Consider the following 18,874-nt stretch of genomic DNA (forward strand, 5'->3'; position numbering starts at 1 on the left):
CTGAGCCTGCGCTCTAGAGCCCGTGCGCCACAACTACTGAAGCCCACATGCCTAGAGCCCGTGTACCATAACAAGAGAAGCCACCACAATGAGAAGCCCGTGCACAGCAACTACGACCCAGCGCAGCCAAAAATAAATAAATTTATTTTTAAAATTATCCTCTTGTTTATTATTTCTAATATAATTTCACTGTGATTAGAGACTATGATTTCCATGATAAATATTCTTTGGTATTTGTTAGTTTGCAATTTAATGATCAATTTTTTAAACTGTTATATTTGTGCTTGAAAAGAACATGTATTACCTAATTGATAAATGTTTCTATATATGTCCAGTAGAGAAAGTTTCTATATATGTCCAGAAGAGAAAGCCTCTTAATTGTGCTTTCAAATCTTTTATACACTAATTTTTTGTCTGCATAATCTCTCAAATATGAAGAGAAGTATGTTAAAGTCTCTCCTATTTGTGTGTATTTCTCCTTTTCTCCTTGTAATTTTGTCCATTTTTGCTTTTTTACAATAATATAATTAGATTACATACAGGTTTAGAATTTTTATACCTTCCTGATGGATTGTTCCTTTCATCATAATGTAGTGACCATATTTATGCCTAATGTTTTCTACCTTAAAGTTCATTTTGTCTGATATTAACATCATGGTACCGGGCTTCCCTGGTGGCGCAGTAGTTAAGAATACACCTGCCAATGCAGGGGACACGGGTTTGAGCCCTGGTCCGGGAAGATCCCACATGACGCGGAGCAGCTAAGCCCGTGCGCCAGAAGTACCGAGCCTGAGCTCTACAGCCTGCAAGCCACAACTACTGAGCCCGCGTGCCGCAACTACTGAAGACCGTGTGCCTAGAGACTGTGTTCTGCAACAAGAGAATCCACCGCAATGAGAAGCCCGCGCACTGCAACGAAGAGTAGCCCCCGCTCGCCGCAACTAGAGAAAGCCCGCGCAGCAACAAAGACCCAACGCAGTCAAAAATTAATTAATTAATTAATTTAAAAAAAAATCATGGTACCAGTTTTCTTTTGGTTATTAATTTCTGGGCATATTTTCTTCTGTCTTTTACTTTCAAACTTTCTGTGTCCTTATATTTTAGATATATATTTTATAAACAGCATAGCTGGATCTTTAAAAATACAATTTGTCAGTATATGTTGTTTAACTTGTAAGCTTCATCTGTTTACACTTGTCATTGCTAGTTTATTGGAATTCTTTCTACGACTTTAATTTGTGCTTTCTACTTACCCTATTTTTCCTTTTTTTTCTTTTTTGCTACTTCTTTGTGCTTGAAGTATTAGTGTTATTTTTAATCTATGGCTGGGTTTGTGGGGAGGTTGAGCAGAGGGGTATTTATTTGTTTTTAGAGGAATCATTTTAATCTACTTTTACATTTTGTAAGGGTTAATTAAAACAAGATCATCATATCATTCATGAATTCACTTAATTTGACACAGCAAATGGCAAAACCTTGCAATACACTGAAAGTAAAAGAAGGAGTATGACACCACTGCCAAACCCTCTGTATTGTGGAACTCCCATTCTTGTTTCAGGATACGAACTTTGTATCCTGTTTCTGACACCAATTGTCAGACATAAGACTAAGTCAGCATGCTCATGATGTAAATTCACATGTTAAATATTAATACCTTACTTCCTGATTTAAAAATAAAAATAGATATTCTCATATTTTTGTCCCCCTCCTCAAAAGGGTTGGAGTTAAAGGTTGAATTATAGCCCCTCAAATGGTTTGTTGAAATCTTAACCCCCAGTACCTCAGAATGTGACCTTATTTGGAAATAAGGCCTTTACAGAGGTAATCAACTTAAAAATGAGGTCATTAGGGTGGACCCTAGTCCAACATAACTGGTATCCTTTAAAAAGGGGAAAATTTGGACACATAGACAGAGACTGAGACTGAGGGGAAATGCCATATAAGGATGAAGGCAGAGATTGGAGCAATGCATCTCCAAGCCAAGGAACACCAAAGGTTGCCAGAAAACCACCAGAAGCTAAGAGAGAGGCATGGAAAAGATTCTCTCTCCCAGCCCTCAGAAGAAACCAACCCTGCTGACACCTGATCTCAGACTTCTAGCCCCTAGGACTATAAGACAATAAATGTCTGCCCCCAGTCTGTAGTACTTTGTTACTGCTGCTGTGTTAGTGATATTAATATTAATATTATTAATGCAGTTGGGAAGCATTGACCATGTCCACTATATTACTGGAACTAGATGTCCTTAAGGGTACTTCTTTATTTCCCTAATCCACAAATTTTTTAAATTTATTTATTTTATTTATTTTATTTTTGGCTGTGTTGGGTCTTCGTTGCTGCGCGAGGGCTTTCTCTAGTTGCGGCGAAAGGGGGCTACTCTTCGTTGTGGTGTGCAGGCTTCTCGTTGCAGTGGCTTCTCTTGTTGCAGAGCACGGGCTCTAGGCGCCCAGGCTTCAGGAGTTGTGGCTCGCAGGCTCTGGAGCGCAGGCTCAGTAGTTGTGGCGCACGGGCTTAGTTGCTCCGCGGCATGTGGGATCTTCCCGGACCAGGGCTCGAACCCGTGTCCCCTGCATTGGCAGGTGGATTCTTAACCACTGCGCCACCAGGGAAGCCCCACAATTTTTTAAATGATTTTATTCAGTGACAGAAGACAACAAATTGTTGGAAATATTTTTAATCCATCTCTTCATCTGATAAATATTGCACACTTACTATATGGCACTTACTGGGGATACAGTAGTGAACAAAACAGGCAGGCTCCTCTCATCATGGAGCTTATGTGCTAATGAGGGAGAAAGACATGAAACAAACAAATATATAGGGACCAAAATAAGTGATATTAAGGAAATACAGGGCACTATGAGAGAGTATAAGAGAGCGTTTGTAGTAGTTCTCTCTGGAGAGAGAATCTTTAAGCTGAGAGCTGAAGTAGAAGGATCCCCATGTGAAGACAAAGGAAGATCATTTCTGGCAGAGGGAACTGCATATGGAAATACCTTGGCATGTTTGAAGAACAGAAGGGATAGCAGAACTTATTAATAAAATGTATATGCATGGGAAATAAGGGAGAGGAGACAATCAAAGATGGCTAACTTGGAAACTGGGTGAACAGTGATAGCTATTTACTGAGGTGAGGAAGACCTTGGAAAGAATAGATTGGAACAGGGTGAGAATCAAGTGTTCCATTTTGGACATGTTGAATTGGAAACCTACTAAATCTTCAAGTGGAGATGTCAATTGAATATACAAGTTTGGAGCTCAGGGGAATGTCTGGGCTAGATTTTTATTTTGAGTCATCAGTATAGGTGGTATTTAAAGCCATGGGACTGGAAGAGATTATTAAGGGAGTAAGCGAAGCTGGAGAACAGACGTGGACCAAGGACTGAGTCCTGGAGCATTCTAACATTTTGAGATTAGACTTTGTCAGATCTGCATTGTCATCTGAGACTCACCCTTCGTAATTCTCCTGCCTAGCCTCTCTCTGTTGACAAGTGTCAGGTCTGCATCATGGTCTGAGGCACTTCCTGCCCAATCTTGCTTCCTCCCGTTTTGTATTTCACAGGTAGTACCCCCAATAAACCTCTTGCACTCCTAACTCTGTCTCAGTATCTGCTTCCCAGAGGACCTGAACTGACAACAACTGGTACTAGGATTGGTCTGAGAAAGCAGAGGTAAGGTGGGGCTTTGGGACTGGATCATTTACTACATGAAACGAAATGAGAACCTCATCCCAAGTGGTATGTGGGCCAAGGCCCAACTGCTAAAACTTTCACTGGTAGTGAGTTGGGAGAATGTTCTGGTGAAAGAAAATGTTCTGGCAGATGCAATGAAAAGAAGATGTGGATAACATTGTTTGCAAGGACAGTGGAATTGGCTGGCTCTTATTAAATTGCATTGAAACCCTATGGAGGAATAATAGAACTGCTGAGGGCAACTAACATTAGAAAACTAAGTGTAAAAGCCAGGGTGCCTCTTTGGTAGCTCACAAAGAGGTCCTTATCTTCTTCAATGAGCGAGCAGAAAAATCTAAAGACCAAACTTAGAACTTAATAATTAGAGTCACCAAGCTTCAAAGATGACTGAATGCTTATCCAAAGCAGATCTGTTATGCCAAGGTCAGGGCTCTAGTTGGGAAAACCCAGGATCCTGGCAAATGGCATGAGAACATCTAAGTAGATGCCTCCAAAGATTTTTGGCTCCCCAGACTGCTCTGAATCCTCAGAGCGTGCAGCGGTAACCCATTCCTCCCTATTAAGGGCTAGCATTCACCTCACTTCTTTAGGGAAGACGGTAAAAAGGCCTCTCCCCTATAAGGCACAAGATCTGCCTTCACCTCTTCTCCTGGTTATCAGGCCAATAACTAGGGTATAACCCAGCCAGGGATGTACTGGACTTGGTAAGAAAGAAAAGGGTCTATATACACCAAAAGGGCTGCCAGACCTTGCCAACATATGCTGGAAGGAGCCAGAGAGATCCCATGGATTGGATTTCAAGGGTGTTTCAAGTTCTGGGTCCAGAACTTAAGACTGGATAAGGGAGGGTTTATTGACTTGGGAGCACTCTCAGGATACAGGTCTTAACACCTTGGCAAGGACCCTAGGGGTAGGTACAAACCTACTGTTATGGTGGCTCCTAGAAGCCTGGAGAAAGTGATAAACCACACTGAGTGAGGTTAAAATGCCTGAATTGCCACAGTAGATGGTAAAGAAAGGAATTCAAAGGTTCAAAGAAGTAAGCATGCTGGAGCTGATATGTTACCTGAGGCCAGAAAACCCACCAGAGAGTAATGCGGCATGGGAGGACTCAGGAGACACACCACTGACCAAAGCCAAGAGGAACGCGCTGGTGAGAGGGGGGCCAGCATCACCAAGAAGTTCTGTGATGGCTCTTCTTTGCAGGCCAGGGGAGATGCTAGGAGAGGCAATCACAGAGTTGGGTTCATTAATAGAGGCCAAAGTAATAAGGACCGCAGCTTTGGCTGTGTTTAACTGCCCAAAGCCAGGAGGCCACAATAACTATAATGACTGGCAATGTCAGAGGGGCAGCCAAGAGAGCTTGACCCTCAGGGAGTCAAGAGGATTAATAGAGTATGGTGCCCCTAGGGGCAAATAGACGGACAACCAATAAGGATGTTGTTTAATTATATAATTTTTAAAAAGCAGCAATAGAAAAGAGGCTGAGGGTTAACACCCCCCAAAAAAGCCATGATGCTCTGCCCAGTTCCTGGACCTGAGTCAGTTTTCAGACCCAGAACCCACTGACTGAAGAAGTGGCTAGGTCCCCAGGAGGAAGGACACTGCATCACCATGGTAATTATAGACCATAATAATAGTTCCAGTCCTTCCCTAAAGGGATCTATGGCCATTTACTTAGGTGAGTGTATGCTGGGGAAAGTGGAGACATTTAGAGGACTGCTAGACATTTAATACCCAGAGATCTAAAGTGTCTCTCTAGGAAGGGGTTCCAGGTAATAAATAGGGAGGTAGAACACAAATTTGGATAAAAGATAGTTTCTAAATATAGGTGTATTCTCCTGGGATACAGGATTTAACACCCTGGCAAGGACCCTGGAATACGGTACAAACACATCTTGAAGGTTGGATCCTAGAAGCACAGAAAACATGTTGGTTGATATTAACTTTGGGTAGAAATGCCTGAACTGCCATGACAGACAGTGGCTTAGAAGGCTCTGGGAGGTGGGCATGCTGCAATGGATGTGTTGTGTGAGGCCAGAATATCCACCGGAGGATTATATTGTACAGAACAGCTCAGGGGACACGCTGTTCACCAAGGCCATGTGGCATGTGCTGGTGCGAAGAGCACCAGCATCACCGAGAAGTTCACGTGGCTCTCCTCTGCAGGCCAGGGCAGACAGTAGGAGGGGCAAACACGGAACTGGTCTCATAACTAGCAATAGGGATGACAGGGCCTCTTCCATCCAGGAAAGACCAGAAATTCACTCTCATGGAAATGGACATTTACTCTGGGTGTGGTTTTGACTTTCCTGCCCACAGAAACTCAGCCAGCACCACAGTATCCAGGGACCTAAGGAGTGCCTGACTGTGCACACCATGGAATCTGACACAGCGTAGCAGCTGACCAGGGGCTTGCTTCAAAGGAAGTGTGGGAGTGTGCTTGTGACCATAGGACCCCCTAGCATGTTACCTTCCACACCATTCAGAAGTAGCTGACCTGATAAAGCAATGGAATGGCCTACTGAAGGTGCAGCTGAAGCACCAGCTCAGAAGCAATACTCTGCAAGGATGTGGTACCATCCTCCAGGATACAAAGTAAATGCTAAATCAGAGACCTCTATATGGCACCATCTCCCCCAGAGGAGAAGTACATGGGTGCAGGAACCAAGGAGTGGAAGCAGAAGTCACCACATACACAGTCATTCCCAATAACTTACTAGTAGGGAGACATTGTGCTTTCAGTCCCCCATAATTTTGAGCTCTGCAGTGTAAGAGGTACTTGTCCTCAAAGAGGGCACACTCTTACCAGGGGCACAGCAAGAGTCCCACTGAACTATAAGCTGCCAGCAGTGCACTTTGGAGGCCAGAGGGATGGGAGGTAGGAATCAAAAATACTCTGTTATAAGGAACTTGTACTACACATGAAGCAGTGTGGTATTATTTGAAGGCAGACTTAGATTAGTTAAAAATGTATATTATAGGGAATCCCCTGGTGGTCCAGAGGTTAAGACTCCGCACTCCCAATGCAGGGGGCCCAGGTTCGACTCCTGGTCAGGGAACTAGATCCCACATGCCGCAACTAAAGATCCTGCATGCCGCAACTAAAGATCCCACACGCAGCAACGAAGATCCCGCGTGCCACAACTAAGACCCAGCGCGGCCAAATAAATAAATAAATAAATATTTTTAAAAAACAGAGTAAGTTTTTTAAAATGTATATTATAAACTCTAGGGCAACAATTATAATTGGTACACTAACAGGAAAAAAAGATAAAGAAACACAAAAAAAAGAAAAGAAAAGAATTGGCATACTAAGAGAGGAAATAAAATGGAATCATATAAAAAGCTCAATTAAAACCATAGAGGACAGAAAAAGAGGGTGGTGAGGAAACAGAGAACAAATGCAACAAATAGAAAACACTGACAAAGATGGTAGATATTAATCTAACTATAAATCACTTTAAATGTGAATGGTCTAAATGCACCAATTAAAAGACAGAAATTGTTGGAGTGGATAAAAAAACAAGACCCACTATATGTTGTCTATAAGAAACCCACTTTAAATATAAAGACAGGTAGGTCAAAAATAAAAAGGATAGACACAAATATACCAAGAAAACACTAGCCAAAAGAAAACTGGAGCTGCTACATTTCTATCAAAGTAGCTTTCAGAACAAGGAATACTATCAAGCATAAAGAGGAGCATTACATAATGATAAAGTGGTCAATTCTCAAGAAGAGATAACAATCCTAAATGTATATGCACCTAACAACAGAGCATCAAAATAGGTGAGGCAAAAACTGACAAAACTGAAAGGAGAAATGGATATACCCACTATCAGAATTGGGGACTTCAACATCCTTTTGTCAGTAATTGATAGATCAAGCAGATAGAAAATCAATATGAATATAGAGTGGATAGTGGAGAAGGGAGAAGATGACAACCAGTGGAAGCCCTGAGACCAACTGCAGCAAGGTGTAATTCTTCCCATTAACCTCCTCTACTATGTTTCCCACAGAAAGAGAGGCTCACAGGAAAATTGTGCGGTTTTGGAGAAGAGAATCCAGGCAACACAAACGGAAAACTGGGCAGGCATGGAGGTGCACGGCTTAGATCACTCTTCAAGAAAGAATTTGCCATATATCTGTAAGGAGTGAAGTTAGCTGACAGCCTCCAGCTGCAGCACCTTCCAAGATCAGCTGCAGCATTCTTGACAAGACCATGCTTTCCCTTGGAAGATTACAGCCAATGACGGAGCATGGTGGCAATACTAGGGCCTGGCCATTTCTGTCCAACTTCGGACCCTTCTAACAGGCCGTCTTTCCTCCAGAACTCCCCATTGGGTTGATCAAGACTTTGTCACATCTGCCTTGCAGCCTAAGTCATCTCTGCCCAATTCCCCTTCCTCCCCCAACCCTTTCACATGTGTCAGATCTGCATTATGTTCTAAGGGTTTTCCTTGCCCGGTCTTGCTCCCTGCCCTTTTAGCTTTCACAGGCATTATCCCCAGTCAACATCTTGTATTCTTAACTCCATATTAGCATCTGCTTCCTGGAGGACCCAAATTAGCACAATTAGCCACTCACCACTACCATCCACTTTGAGAAATTCTGCAGAAGACACTTAATCAAGCATTTCAAGAGTCTCTTCATTATGATCAAAATGTTTTCAGCAAGTTCTTCAGTTGAATTCACAACTAGGTAATCTAGACAATGAAAATCATTTAATACCCCAAACTCACAATCTCCATCAAAGCATATGTGCTACAGCTACAGTTTTTGCAATCATTGCATTCAGTTTCTCTTGCATGGTACTACAATGATGAAGCTTGTCATAAAAGCATAAATTTGGGTTGTTCAAAGTCAATCCTAGCCATGCTTATGATCATTCAAATTGAAGGCTTTTTTCCCAAAAAGACACAGATTTTTCTTGAAACTCAAATAGTCAAGTGATGACTTTTCCTTATGAAAGTCAGTGACTTTCTTGAGCAAAAGTAGTCATTTATAGTCATTGCCCATCTCTTCATAAAGCTGAGGAAGAAAATCCTTAACATAACTGACAAGCATTAAGTGCTTCTCTTGAATCTCCATGTGTAGCTCAGGTAGAGAGAGCTTTCCTGTGGATAATAGTGTGTAGATAGATGTGTTAGTCAGGGTAGATTAGACTCTGCTGTGGTAACAAACAAACCCTGAAATTTCACTGACTTAACACAAAGATTTATTTCTCACTCACACAAAGTCCTATGAGATGGCTCCTGTGAAACAGCTCTCCTAGATAGGTTTCCTCTAAGTGATGAACTCAGGGATCCCGGTTCCTTGCATTGTGCTCTGCCATCTCAAGTCCTTTGCTTCCAGCTGCGGCAACAGCAGAGAGTTTCAGCATGAAAAGTGATGAAGGCTATTGGATGGGCCAGGCCTGGAAGTGGCAGTTACCAATCCCATCCACATTCCATTGGCCAGAACAAAACCACATGACCCCACTTGGCTAAAAGGAAAGCCAAGGGGAAATATAGAGGAGCACATGGATATTGGTGTACAATCTCTTCCATAATAGAACTTTGCTTTTGGTGTAACAGCTTGAATACTTGAAACAAGGCCTCAAGTTGGATTTACTACAGTTTTAACACCCTTCATACTTTATCCTTATACATCACTTCTAGTCTAAGTTATTCTCATGATGTCCTTCCATATCTCTGTTAATTGCATCACCATCCACCCATTTACTCAAGTCAAAAATTTAGAAGTTATCCTTGTTTCTTCTACATGAAAAGCAGAAAAAAGAGAGCCAAATAACCCAATGCAGGGGTGATTCCAAAGCAGCTTCCATGAATATTATGGTCTTATAGGAAGGCATATTCCTACAATGAAGATGGGTTGATCACATTTACCTGTAAAGAGTATCTATCCTAATATTCCCCTAACTTCTCATTCTAGTGTGATAGCCCATTAATACTCCCCTAAAGGGAAGAGGGTGCCTTGAATATCTAATGTGAGTATTCAGGTCTGCTTAGCAGTCATACTTCTCACAGTCAATTAAGAAACAGACATTCTGATACATATATCAGTATCATATGACTCGGTTCATTCATTCATTCATATATTAAACAAATATTTAGTGAGTGCCTACTAGCCTATGTGTCATGGCACCATTCTAAGACCCAGAAATATAGAAGTATACAAAATAGACAAAACCCCTGCCCTCATGGAGTTTACATTCTAGTGGGCTAAAGGAAGACAGGTTTTTAAGGAAAATACATAGTATGTCAGATAGTGATAAATTCTATAGAGAAAAAGAAAGCAGAGAAGGGGGCAGTGGTGGGAATAGAAAGGCCTGTTAGGAGGAAATTCCAATAATGTAAGGGAGAGAGAATAAATTTTAAAGGGAAAAATGAGTGCCAGGCACAACTACAAGATTTTTGGCCTGAGTTACCAAAAAAAAAAAAGTTTCATTTACTGACATGGGGAAGACAAGGGGAGGGGCAGATTTGGTGCGGAAGACCAGGGGTTTGGTTTGAGACACATTAGGCTTGAGATGCCCATTAGATGTCCAAGTGGAGCTATTAAGCAGGAACCTGGGTATGAGAATCTGGAGTTCAGGAGAGGATTACAAGCTGGAGATACATATTTGAGTGTCGTCAGGACATAGATGGTATTTAAAGCCACATGACTAGATGAGATCACCATGGAAATCAGTTTAAACAGAGAAGAGGCTCAAGGACTGAGCCTGAAGCACTCCAATATTTAGAGGTTGTGGAGATGAAGAAGAACCAGCAAAGGAGACTGAGAAGGAGTGACCAGTAGTTATCAAGAGTCAGCCCCTGGAATCAGCTTATTGCAGGGTACACTGACAACGCTGGATTTCTGGATCCGCAAAGTTAAGGAATAGATAGCAGGGACTCCCACCAAGGTACTACTGTCCTGTGAAATCTGGTTGATTAGTCAGTCAGCTTTTCCCTTTGCCATCTTCAAAATGCAACAAACCTCATGCAAATTATACGCAAAATAGCAGCAGCACGGCAATATTGTGGGAGGTATGGCTAGTCTCTGGTTGAGGATACTAAACACCAGAACCGTGCATGCCACACTTGCAGGAGGAGCTCAGCCCTGTGACCCTCCAACCAGGCTCTCAGGCCCAATCTTGGAGAGCTTCCAGAAGACACAATGAAAACCACTCCCAGTGCCCCAATGGCAAAGGGCTACACAGCTCATTGCAGCCAGCTGCTGCTACTTTCATTGCTGCTGCCAACACCAGCTGATCTAGAAGGAACACTTCCCACGACAACAGCTGGACCTTACCAGCAGGTTAGGGTGAGGATGAGGGTTAAGTTAGTGTTCGAGTTGGATTAAGGTTAGAACTTCCCGTCTGTGATGGGCTAAGTCCCAGTGGCCTTGAGCCTCTCCTCGGGATGTTCCCGCCACATCCTGCTGTAACTGAAACCTTGGCTGTCTGCTGACCCCTCTAAAGTGCAGGCTGTTTATTCTCTCATCTCCCCACAGCTAAATGCCTTAGAGAGTGCCAAGAGGTGGAGTTGGAGCTCTCCTTGCTCCCCAAGGCCACTTCCTGATCTTCGTTCCTCGCCACTCTTGAGAAGTCTCTGGCTCCTCCTTGACTCACACCATCCTGTTATTTCACCCTCTCCCCATCCTGCTGGTAGTCTTCTGTCACCTTCCTGGTCACTGCCCTCATTCATATAGGCTTTAGTTCTTGACTATCTGTCCTCTTTGTCCCAACTTCTCTCATCATTCTCAGTGATTTCGACATTCACACGGTCAACCACCCAGCACCCTGGCCTCTTGTTTCCTCAATCTGCCCATTGCCAGTGATCACTGCCATTTTGCGGAGCACTTCACAATCTGGAGCAGCAGTATGGGGCCCTGTATCTTGAAGGTCCATGTACATCAATGCATTTTTTTCATTCACACATCCACACATGATTTCCAGAAGCTGACAAACCTTTAGTACAGGAATTATGTAAAGGCGCATATAATTTACTAGGAATTAGGCCTGTGCTTCATTCTTTTCTGTTTTGTTTTCCATTGAACTCACCATGGGTCAGCGTTTACAAATGGGATTTTAAAGTTTAACAGTGGATGAAAATAAACCCCCAACAATACAAAAATACACATGCAGGAGGTTGTTCATTGTAACATTGTTTATAATTGCAAAATACTGGAAACCACCTAAATGTTCATTACTAGGAGTGTGGCTAAATAAACTATGGTACATCCATACAATAGGATACTATGTGGTTATAAATAAGAGTGAGAACAATACCTATGAACTGAGTTGGAGTAACCCCTAGGATAGAGTATACAGTGAAAAAAGCAAAGTACCAAAGTTATATCTATAGACTATTACCTTTCATGTAATAAAAGGAGATATTTTCATGCAAGCACCTGTACACAAATGTTCATAGCAGCTTTATTCATAACAGCCAAAAACTGGAATCAGCCCAGATGTCTACCAATGGATAAGTGGATGACCAAATTGTGGTACATCCACACAATGGAATATGACTCAGCAATAAAAAGGAAGAAACTATTGATGAACACAACAACATGGGTGAATCTCAAAGACATTGTGCTGAGTGAAAGAAGCCGGTCTCAAAAGGTTACATGCTGTATGTTTTCATTTATACGGCATTCTCGAAGGGCAAAACTATGAGAACAGAGAACAGATCAATGGCTGCCAGAGCTGGGGGTGGGGGAGGCCTTGACTACAGACAGGCAACACAGGAGAATTCTGGGGGCTGATGGAGCAGTTCTGTATTCTGATTGTGAGGGTGGTCACACAGATCTATACATGTGTTAAAACTCATATAACTAACTCTACACGGAAACAAGGTAATTTTACTGTACATAAATGGCAAAAAGTGTAGAGGTGGAGCTGGTGATTAAAATGTGATGAGTTTAGGGAATTCCCTGGAGGTCCAGTGGTTAGGGCTCCACGCTTCCACTGCAGGGGGCAGGGGTTCGAGCCCTGGTCAGGGAACTAAGACCCCACATGCCATGCGGCCAAAATAAAAAAAAATGTGATGAGTTTAGCCCTAGGTCTTCAGATAGATATTAAAGGTGTATCATTTCATCACCTGGATCATCTCTTAGTGTTTTAAAAATACCAGCTGCAAAGAAACTAAAAGTATTAGGTGACTACCATAAAAAACCATTGAAATTTGGATTACCATAGCCTGGTAATGGGAGCAAATTAAATTCCATTATGTGAAATATGTATCCCCAACATAGTTCCTGATACAGAGTAAGTATTCAATAAACATTTGTGGAATGAATAAATGAGTGAGAGAATGAAAGAAGGAAAAGGCTCACACATTTTGATATGAACCCGTCCTGCCTCAACATCATCAAAAATTTTGAAGCAGAATGGAAGGAAATTCAAACACTGCTTAAAGTTAAATACAGTGTGCCAAGGGAGAGAAATGCAAAAGCTATGGAAGCCACACTTTATAGTGTTATATTTAACTGTAAAGGTCAGAGCTGCTGAAGTCATTGTTGACACACTTGCCAAAACTGCCGCTCAAGACATGGTGAAAATGATGACTGGGGACAAAGAGTCTCTGTCAGATATCACAGTTCACTTTAGAATTACAGATGTGGCTGGAAATTTAAAATGGCAAACATCCAATTTCTGACAAAGCTGATATTATTCACTGGGAATTGATAAATCTACCAATCTTGTGAATCTAGTTAATCTTTTGCTATTTATCATATATGACCTAAATAAATAATTTTGTGAAGACATTATGTTCTGCTAATCTTTTCCAACTTGTAGAACTGAAGATTTCCTTCCTTCTTTCCTTTCTTTCTTCCTTCCTTCCTTTCATCCTTCATTCATCTAACTAATGTTTACTGAGCACTAACTATGTGCCAGCCATTGTTCCAGGCACAGGGGACACAGCTGTGAACAAGAGACAACATCCCTTCCCTCATGGATCTTACATTCTGGTAGCTGGACACAGACGATAAACCAAGAAAAGAAAAAGAGCAGATAGGGATAAATGCTATACAGAGAACTGAAATGGGGCGATGTGGCAGAGTGAATGGGGGCTGTGTAGACTGGGTGGTCAGGCGAGCCCTCTGACAGGAGATAACATTTAAGCTGAGCTTGGAATGACAAGGAACCAGCTCTGCAAATATCTGAGGAAAGAAATTTCCAGAGAGAGCAGCTAGAGCAGTGGTTCTCAAAAGGAATGGCACTGTCTCCTAGAGGGCATTTTGGACACTGGGGAGAGGGGAGCCGGAGTGATTGGGGTACCCTACTGGCATTTAATGGGCAGGGCAAGGATGTTGCGTATCTGCAATGCACCAGACTGTCCTGCATCCTTCATGGCTTTCAAAGATCCCACCAGGCATCCATGTAGGTGGAAAAGCTGTTTCTAATTATCAGAGTTGAAAACTTAACTCTGCTTAAATCTAAAATACAAAACATTTTTCTCACAGTGTTTATGTACACAGAATTTCCCAAGAATGCAATTACCATGTAAATAGAAAGCAGATTGTATTTTGTTTCATTCAGAACTTCACCAAGAGTTGTTCAACATTTCAAAACCAACACCTCCCTCATGGCAAGGCAAATATCACCAGAAACACTGCAGCTAATGGGAATGTTTCAGGGAAAATTGATGATGGCGGAGAGATTTTTTTTTTTAAATGGATAATACATACCGGTGGTAAAAAGAAAAGAGGGGAAAAAGCAAACAGTACAAAAGGGCACACAGTCAAAAGTCAATCTCCCTTCCACCTCTGTTCCTACCTCTCCCAGTTTTCTTCCCTAGAGATAATCTGATTATCAGGGTTTTTTTTATATCCTTCCAATGGAATTATATTTTTTCTTTAGAAGGGAGGAAGGGAGTGAGAGGGGGGAGAATCCATACAAATGAATATTTGTCTGTGCATTAAAAAAAAAGATGAGGAAAGATGCACACAGCAGAGGGGGTATAGTTCAGTGGTAGAGCATTTGACTGCAGGAAAGATGTAGGCACACACACACACACACACACACACACCCCAAGCTCTTAAGGTTGGTTGCTCTAACGTTACCTCAGAGGATGTGCAGGGGGACTTAATTTTCTTTAATACACTTCTATACTGTTTTTTTTGGTATGACAGGTATATTCTACTTTTGCAATTTACAAAATTCCATAAGGTTAAAGAATAAAATACAAATTAAGAGAGCAGGAATCAACCAACATTGGCATAAATATAGCAAGATAAACTATAATCTTAGAAACATCAGCAAGTTAAACTAAGGTAATGTACTAACAGAAGATTTAACTCAGTGAGAAGAGAAACAAAAAGTGAGAGTTGGAGAATCAAAAACTGTGAGCATCTCCCAAGGCCTGATGAGGAGGACAGGAGGCTGCCTGCTGGCCTGAATCAGCCAGCCACCCTTTTTCCTCATATTACAATACTACTTCTAAGATTACTTTGCTTACTGCCTCTTTCCTGTTTTTCTTTTTTCTTTTTTTTAGTTATCATAAATTTATTTTTAACACAGCACTCCAGTTTCACATCGTGTGCCTTTTCCAAAGTTGGAGATCCTTTTCCAAAGTTGGAGAACTTACTATGTTCTTCACAGACTTTTCAACAAGTATGAAAAAGAGGCAATGAGATTAGCTTGAGTCTACAAGTCACAATCCAAATATAGGACACCCTCAAGGACTGATTTATGTTTAAGATCAATCTACATAATGTTCCCAATGCTTAGCAAATGAATGAGACTCTGGCTGAGTAAAATATGAACAAACCTTGTTACGTTAGCACATTATCATGAAAAGACAGAAGGCAGCAGATAAATACTTTGCTGTTACTCATTTTACTGTGCAAGGTTCCTGTTCTGAAAAATTACTTTCGAGGTTAAAATATACCATCAACTCACGATCTCTCCTGGCTCACAGCTGTGAAGACTAAACTGGTTCTTCCTGCCTCTGGCTCACTTGAACATCTTATTCCTGCTGAAGACAAAAAGAACAGCAGTGCTAAAGAAAAGGGTATACCTGGTTCCCAAGGTGGATGAAGTTGAAAGCTCACACAAGTTGCCTTAAAACCAAACAAAACCAATACAACCCAGTTGAGCCAATCTCCATACAATGTGGTTATTGCATCAACTGTTCCATTCCCAGGGCAGAGCTCCCTGAAGGACCTTTAGGATCTAGTCCTGTTGTCCAACAGAGTGCTCAGGACAGAACTGGTAACTGAAGGTTCCCTTACTGTAGCCCCCAAATTCCAGTTCAAACTCTCTTAAAGTCCAGTGTCCTCTGGTCTTTAGAGTCATAAACCTACTTTCTCCAACCTCCCACAGCCGTGAAATTAGCTTACAGCAAGACAGGCGAATTCACAAAACAAGAAAAATAAGCATCCCCAGTGGTTGAGAGCAGAGCAAGCCTTCTGTAACTAGAACAAGTCCTCTTTTTCCATTTCTATTTTTTTTATTGAAGTATTGTTGGTTTACAATGTTGTGTTAATTTCTGCTGTACAGCAAAGTGATTCAGTTATATATATACATTCTTTTTCATATTCTTTTCCATTATGGTTTATCACAGGATACTGAATATAGTTCCCTGTGCTATACAGTAGGAACTTATTGTTTATCCATTGTATATATGATACTTTGCATCTGCCAATTCCAGTCTCCCAAACCCATCCCTCCCCCACTCCCCATACCCCTTGGCAACCACAAGTATATTCTCTGCCTGTTTGTTTCATAAATAGGTAGAACAAGTCCTCTTGATCTAAGCCGTGCAATGCCTTTTAGAAAAGGATCCTTTATCATCATGTGTGTTAGTAAATGTAGAAAATAACTATACAAGCCTAAAAGCAACTGTGTACCTGTAATGTCTTCTACTAATGTACTGCTAGACTGCCTTTTCACTATTATTACTGATATGGCTTTTTAAGAAGAGAAAACAGGGAGAAGTTTGGAATTATTTTAACTTATCAAAATCCTTCTTAGACTCTGGCCAAGTCACTCTTAACCCTTCTTTGCCTCTGTTGTCCCCTTAGCTCGCAGAACCACTGAAAATGTCTCTACTTGAGAGACACTCTGCAGTCGCCGTGGACGTGTTAGTGTAGCTGGTAGTGGATGCTGGCATAAAACCGACCTAGATTTGAATCCTGATGGCGTCTAGCAGCTGTGCCTAGAGCAAGTCAATCTCTCTGTCTTGGTCTCCACTTCTGTAAAATAACATCTAATCATGGCTAGCACATCTGTAGTGTTACCTGCATCATTTTTCATTTAATACAACAACCCCTAGAGGAAGAAACTATAGATGAAGCAACTGAGGCACAGAGAGGTTGAGTGACTTCCCCAAGGTCACACAGCTGGTAAACTGCAGAGCCAAGATTCTAACGCATGTTGGAGTCCTGGCCCTAACCACCACACCTACAGCCTCTCCAACTGAGAGCAATAAATGAGGACACACCTACTAAGGGCTGTTTTGAGGATTAAAGGAGTAAATGTATGAAAAACCTAATTCAAGTGTCTGATATCGTGTGTATGTTAAAGAAGGTTATTTTTCCTTCTGCACTGGGAAATCTGTAAGGCTTTTTCCTGGGGCAGAAAAAAAGGTTGGAGGGATGAGAACAGAGGCGAGGGGAGGAAGGAGGCAAGGTGGAACGTGGAAAGGAAAAAAGGGGTAAACAAGGCGGTGGGGGGGTACTGAATATTCAGGACGCAAGAAGTGGAGCGGGCTAGGCCTTGAGAGAACGCGGTGACTCTTTCTCAACTGCAAACAGAAACGTACCCGCCGAAGAGCAGACATTAAACCGACGCAGCCTCAGCCCCGAGCCGGCTTCCTCAACCCCGCCCCGGCCCCAGGCCGGCTCGGCCGGGGCGCGGACCTGCTTCCCGTCCGGGCCGCGGGTCCGCCCTACGCCGGGCGGAGCCTGGCCCGCCCCCCGCACCGGAGCCCGGGAGCCCCAGGCCCGAGCCATAAGATCTGCCGGCCGCCCGGGGCTCGGGCCGGGGAAGCGCGATGGCGACTTGGCGGCGGGACGGCCGGCTGACGGGCAGCCAACGGCTGCTGTGCGCGGGGCTGGCGGGGGCGCTCAGCCTCAGCCTCACCGCGCCGCTGGAGCTCGCCACCGTGCTGGCCCAGGTCGGCGTCGTGCGCAGCCGCGCCCGGGGGCCGTGGGGCGTGGGGCTCCGCGTCTGGCGGGCCGAGGGGCCCCGCGCCCTGTGGAAGGGGAACGCGGTGGCCTGCCTGCGCCTCTTCCCCTGCAGCGCCGTTCAACTGGCTGCCTACCGCAAGTAAGAGCCGGGCACGGGCGGCGTGGGCGGGGCCCGGGGCCCGGGAGGCCGCCGCCTGGCGTCCCGCGGCCCGACGCCGCCCGGGTGCACGGGATCCGGCCAGCGGCGCGCCACAGCCCCCTTCCGAAGCGCGCGGGAGCCCCTCGGGCCAGAAGGCAACCTCTCTGGCCTCCAAAGCGCAGTCCCCACCTTTTCCTTTTCACCTTTTCTTGGGATTCCTGCCCCGCCGGGTGCAGTTTTGTGGGGACGCAGCTCTGGCCCAGAGAGGTTGACCGGGTTGGACGGGCGAGGAGGTGGAAGGGGGCCAAAAGAGATCTGGGGGGAAGGAGTGAAGAGATCTCCGGAGAGATGGCCCCTAATCCTTCCCACCATCCGCCAACTTGGAAATTTTGCTTTGGCTGGCTTGGGAGAGAGACCCTTTTGAAGATGCGTGTATGGAAGTGTGTCAGCGCCCCCAGAAGAACGTGCTTGGTAGGGGCACAGGGCCCAATCCACTGCGACAAAAAGGCCACGGAGTTCGGTGCTCCCCACCCCCCCAAGAAACTGGACTTTAGGGTCCTACAGAGGCTGCAGCTTCCCTTCCCCAAACTGCAAGCAGCTCCAACCTCGCTGCTCCCTGGACTCCTTCTTTGGGCTTTTAACACCTCCCCCCAAAACAGCTGCATTTTAGGAAAACATCTAAAAAGGTAATGCCAGATGACTCTTAAAAGCTTCCTCAAGAACTCAGAGATACTTGCATTTTAACTGGAAACAAAGTCTAAAAGAATGAAGCGGTAATGATGCAAATTCAGGTAGAGGAGATGTTTCTGCAGCTGGGGGGATGTTCCCCGTGTTCCTCATTCGCTGGGCACACTGCCAACTCGGAAGACGCCTTGGCTCAGAATTAGAGAAACACAGCCCACAGTCTTGACCACGT

The 18,874-nt window shown here is 43.6% G+C and overlaps 2 protein-coding genes across 2 annotated transcripts in view; one reads left to right on the plus strand and one right to left on the minus strand.

Annotated features, from left to right (window-relative positions):
- The window catches only part of LOC309620516 (A-kinase anchor protein 17B-like), a gene marked incomplete at its 5' end in the record, with an annotated part of 100,367 nt that extends 82,725 nt beyond the window's left edge, over positions 1-17,642 (minus strand). The window contains 2 exon segments of the mRNA XM_082377090.1: positions 15,589-15,664; positions 17,453-17,642. Of these exon segments, the coding sequence (XP_082233216.1) occupies positions 15,589-15,664; positions 17,453-17,642 (266 nt within the window).
- The window catches only part of SLC25A43 (solute carrier family 25 member 43), a 109,355-nt gene continuing 108,076 nt past the window's right edge, over positions 17,596-18,874 (plus strand). The window contains exon 1 of the mRNA XM_082377442.1: positions 17,596-17,958. Coding sequence (XP_082233568.1) covers positions 17,684-17,958 — 275 coding nt within the window. The 5' untranslated portion in view covers positions 17,596-17,683. The remainder of the gene's footprint in view (positions 17,959-18,874) is intronic.

Source organism: Balaenoptera borealis, assembly GCF_965194805.1.
Source record: "Balaenoptera borealis genome assembly, chromosome: X".
NCBI lineage: Eukaryota > Metazoa > Chordata > Mammalia > Artiodactyla > Balaenopteridae > Balaenoptera > Balaenoptera borealis.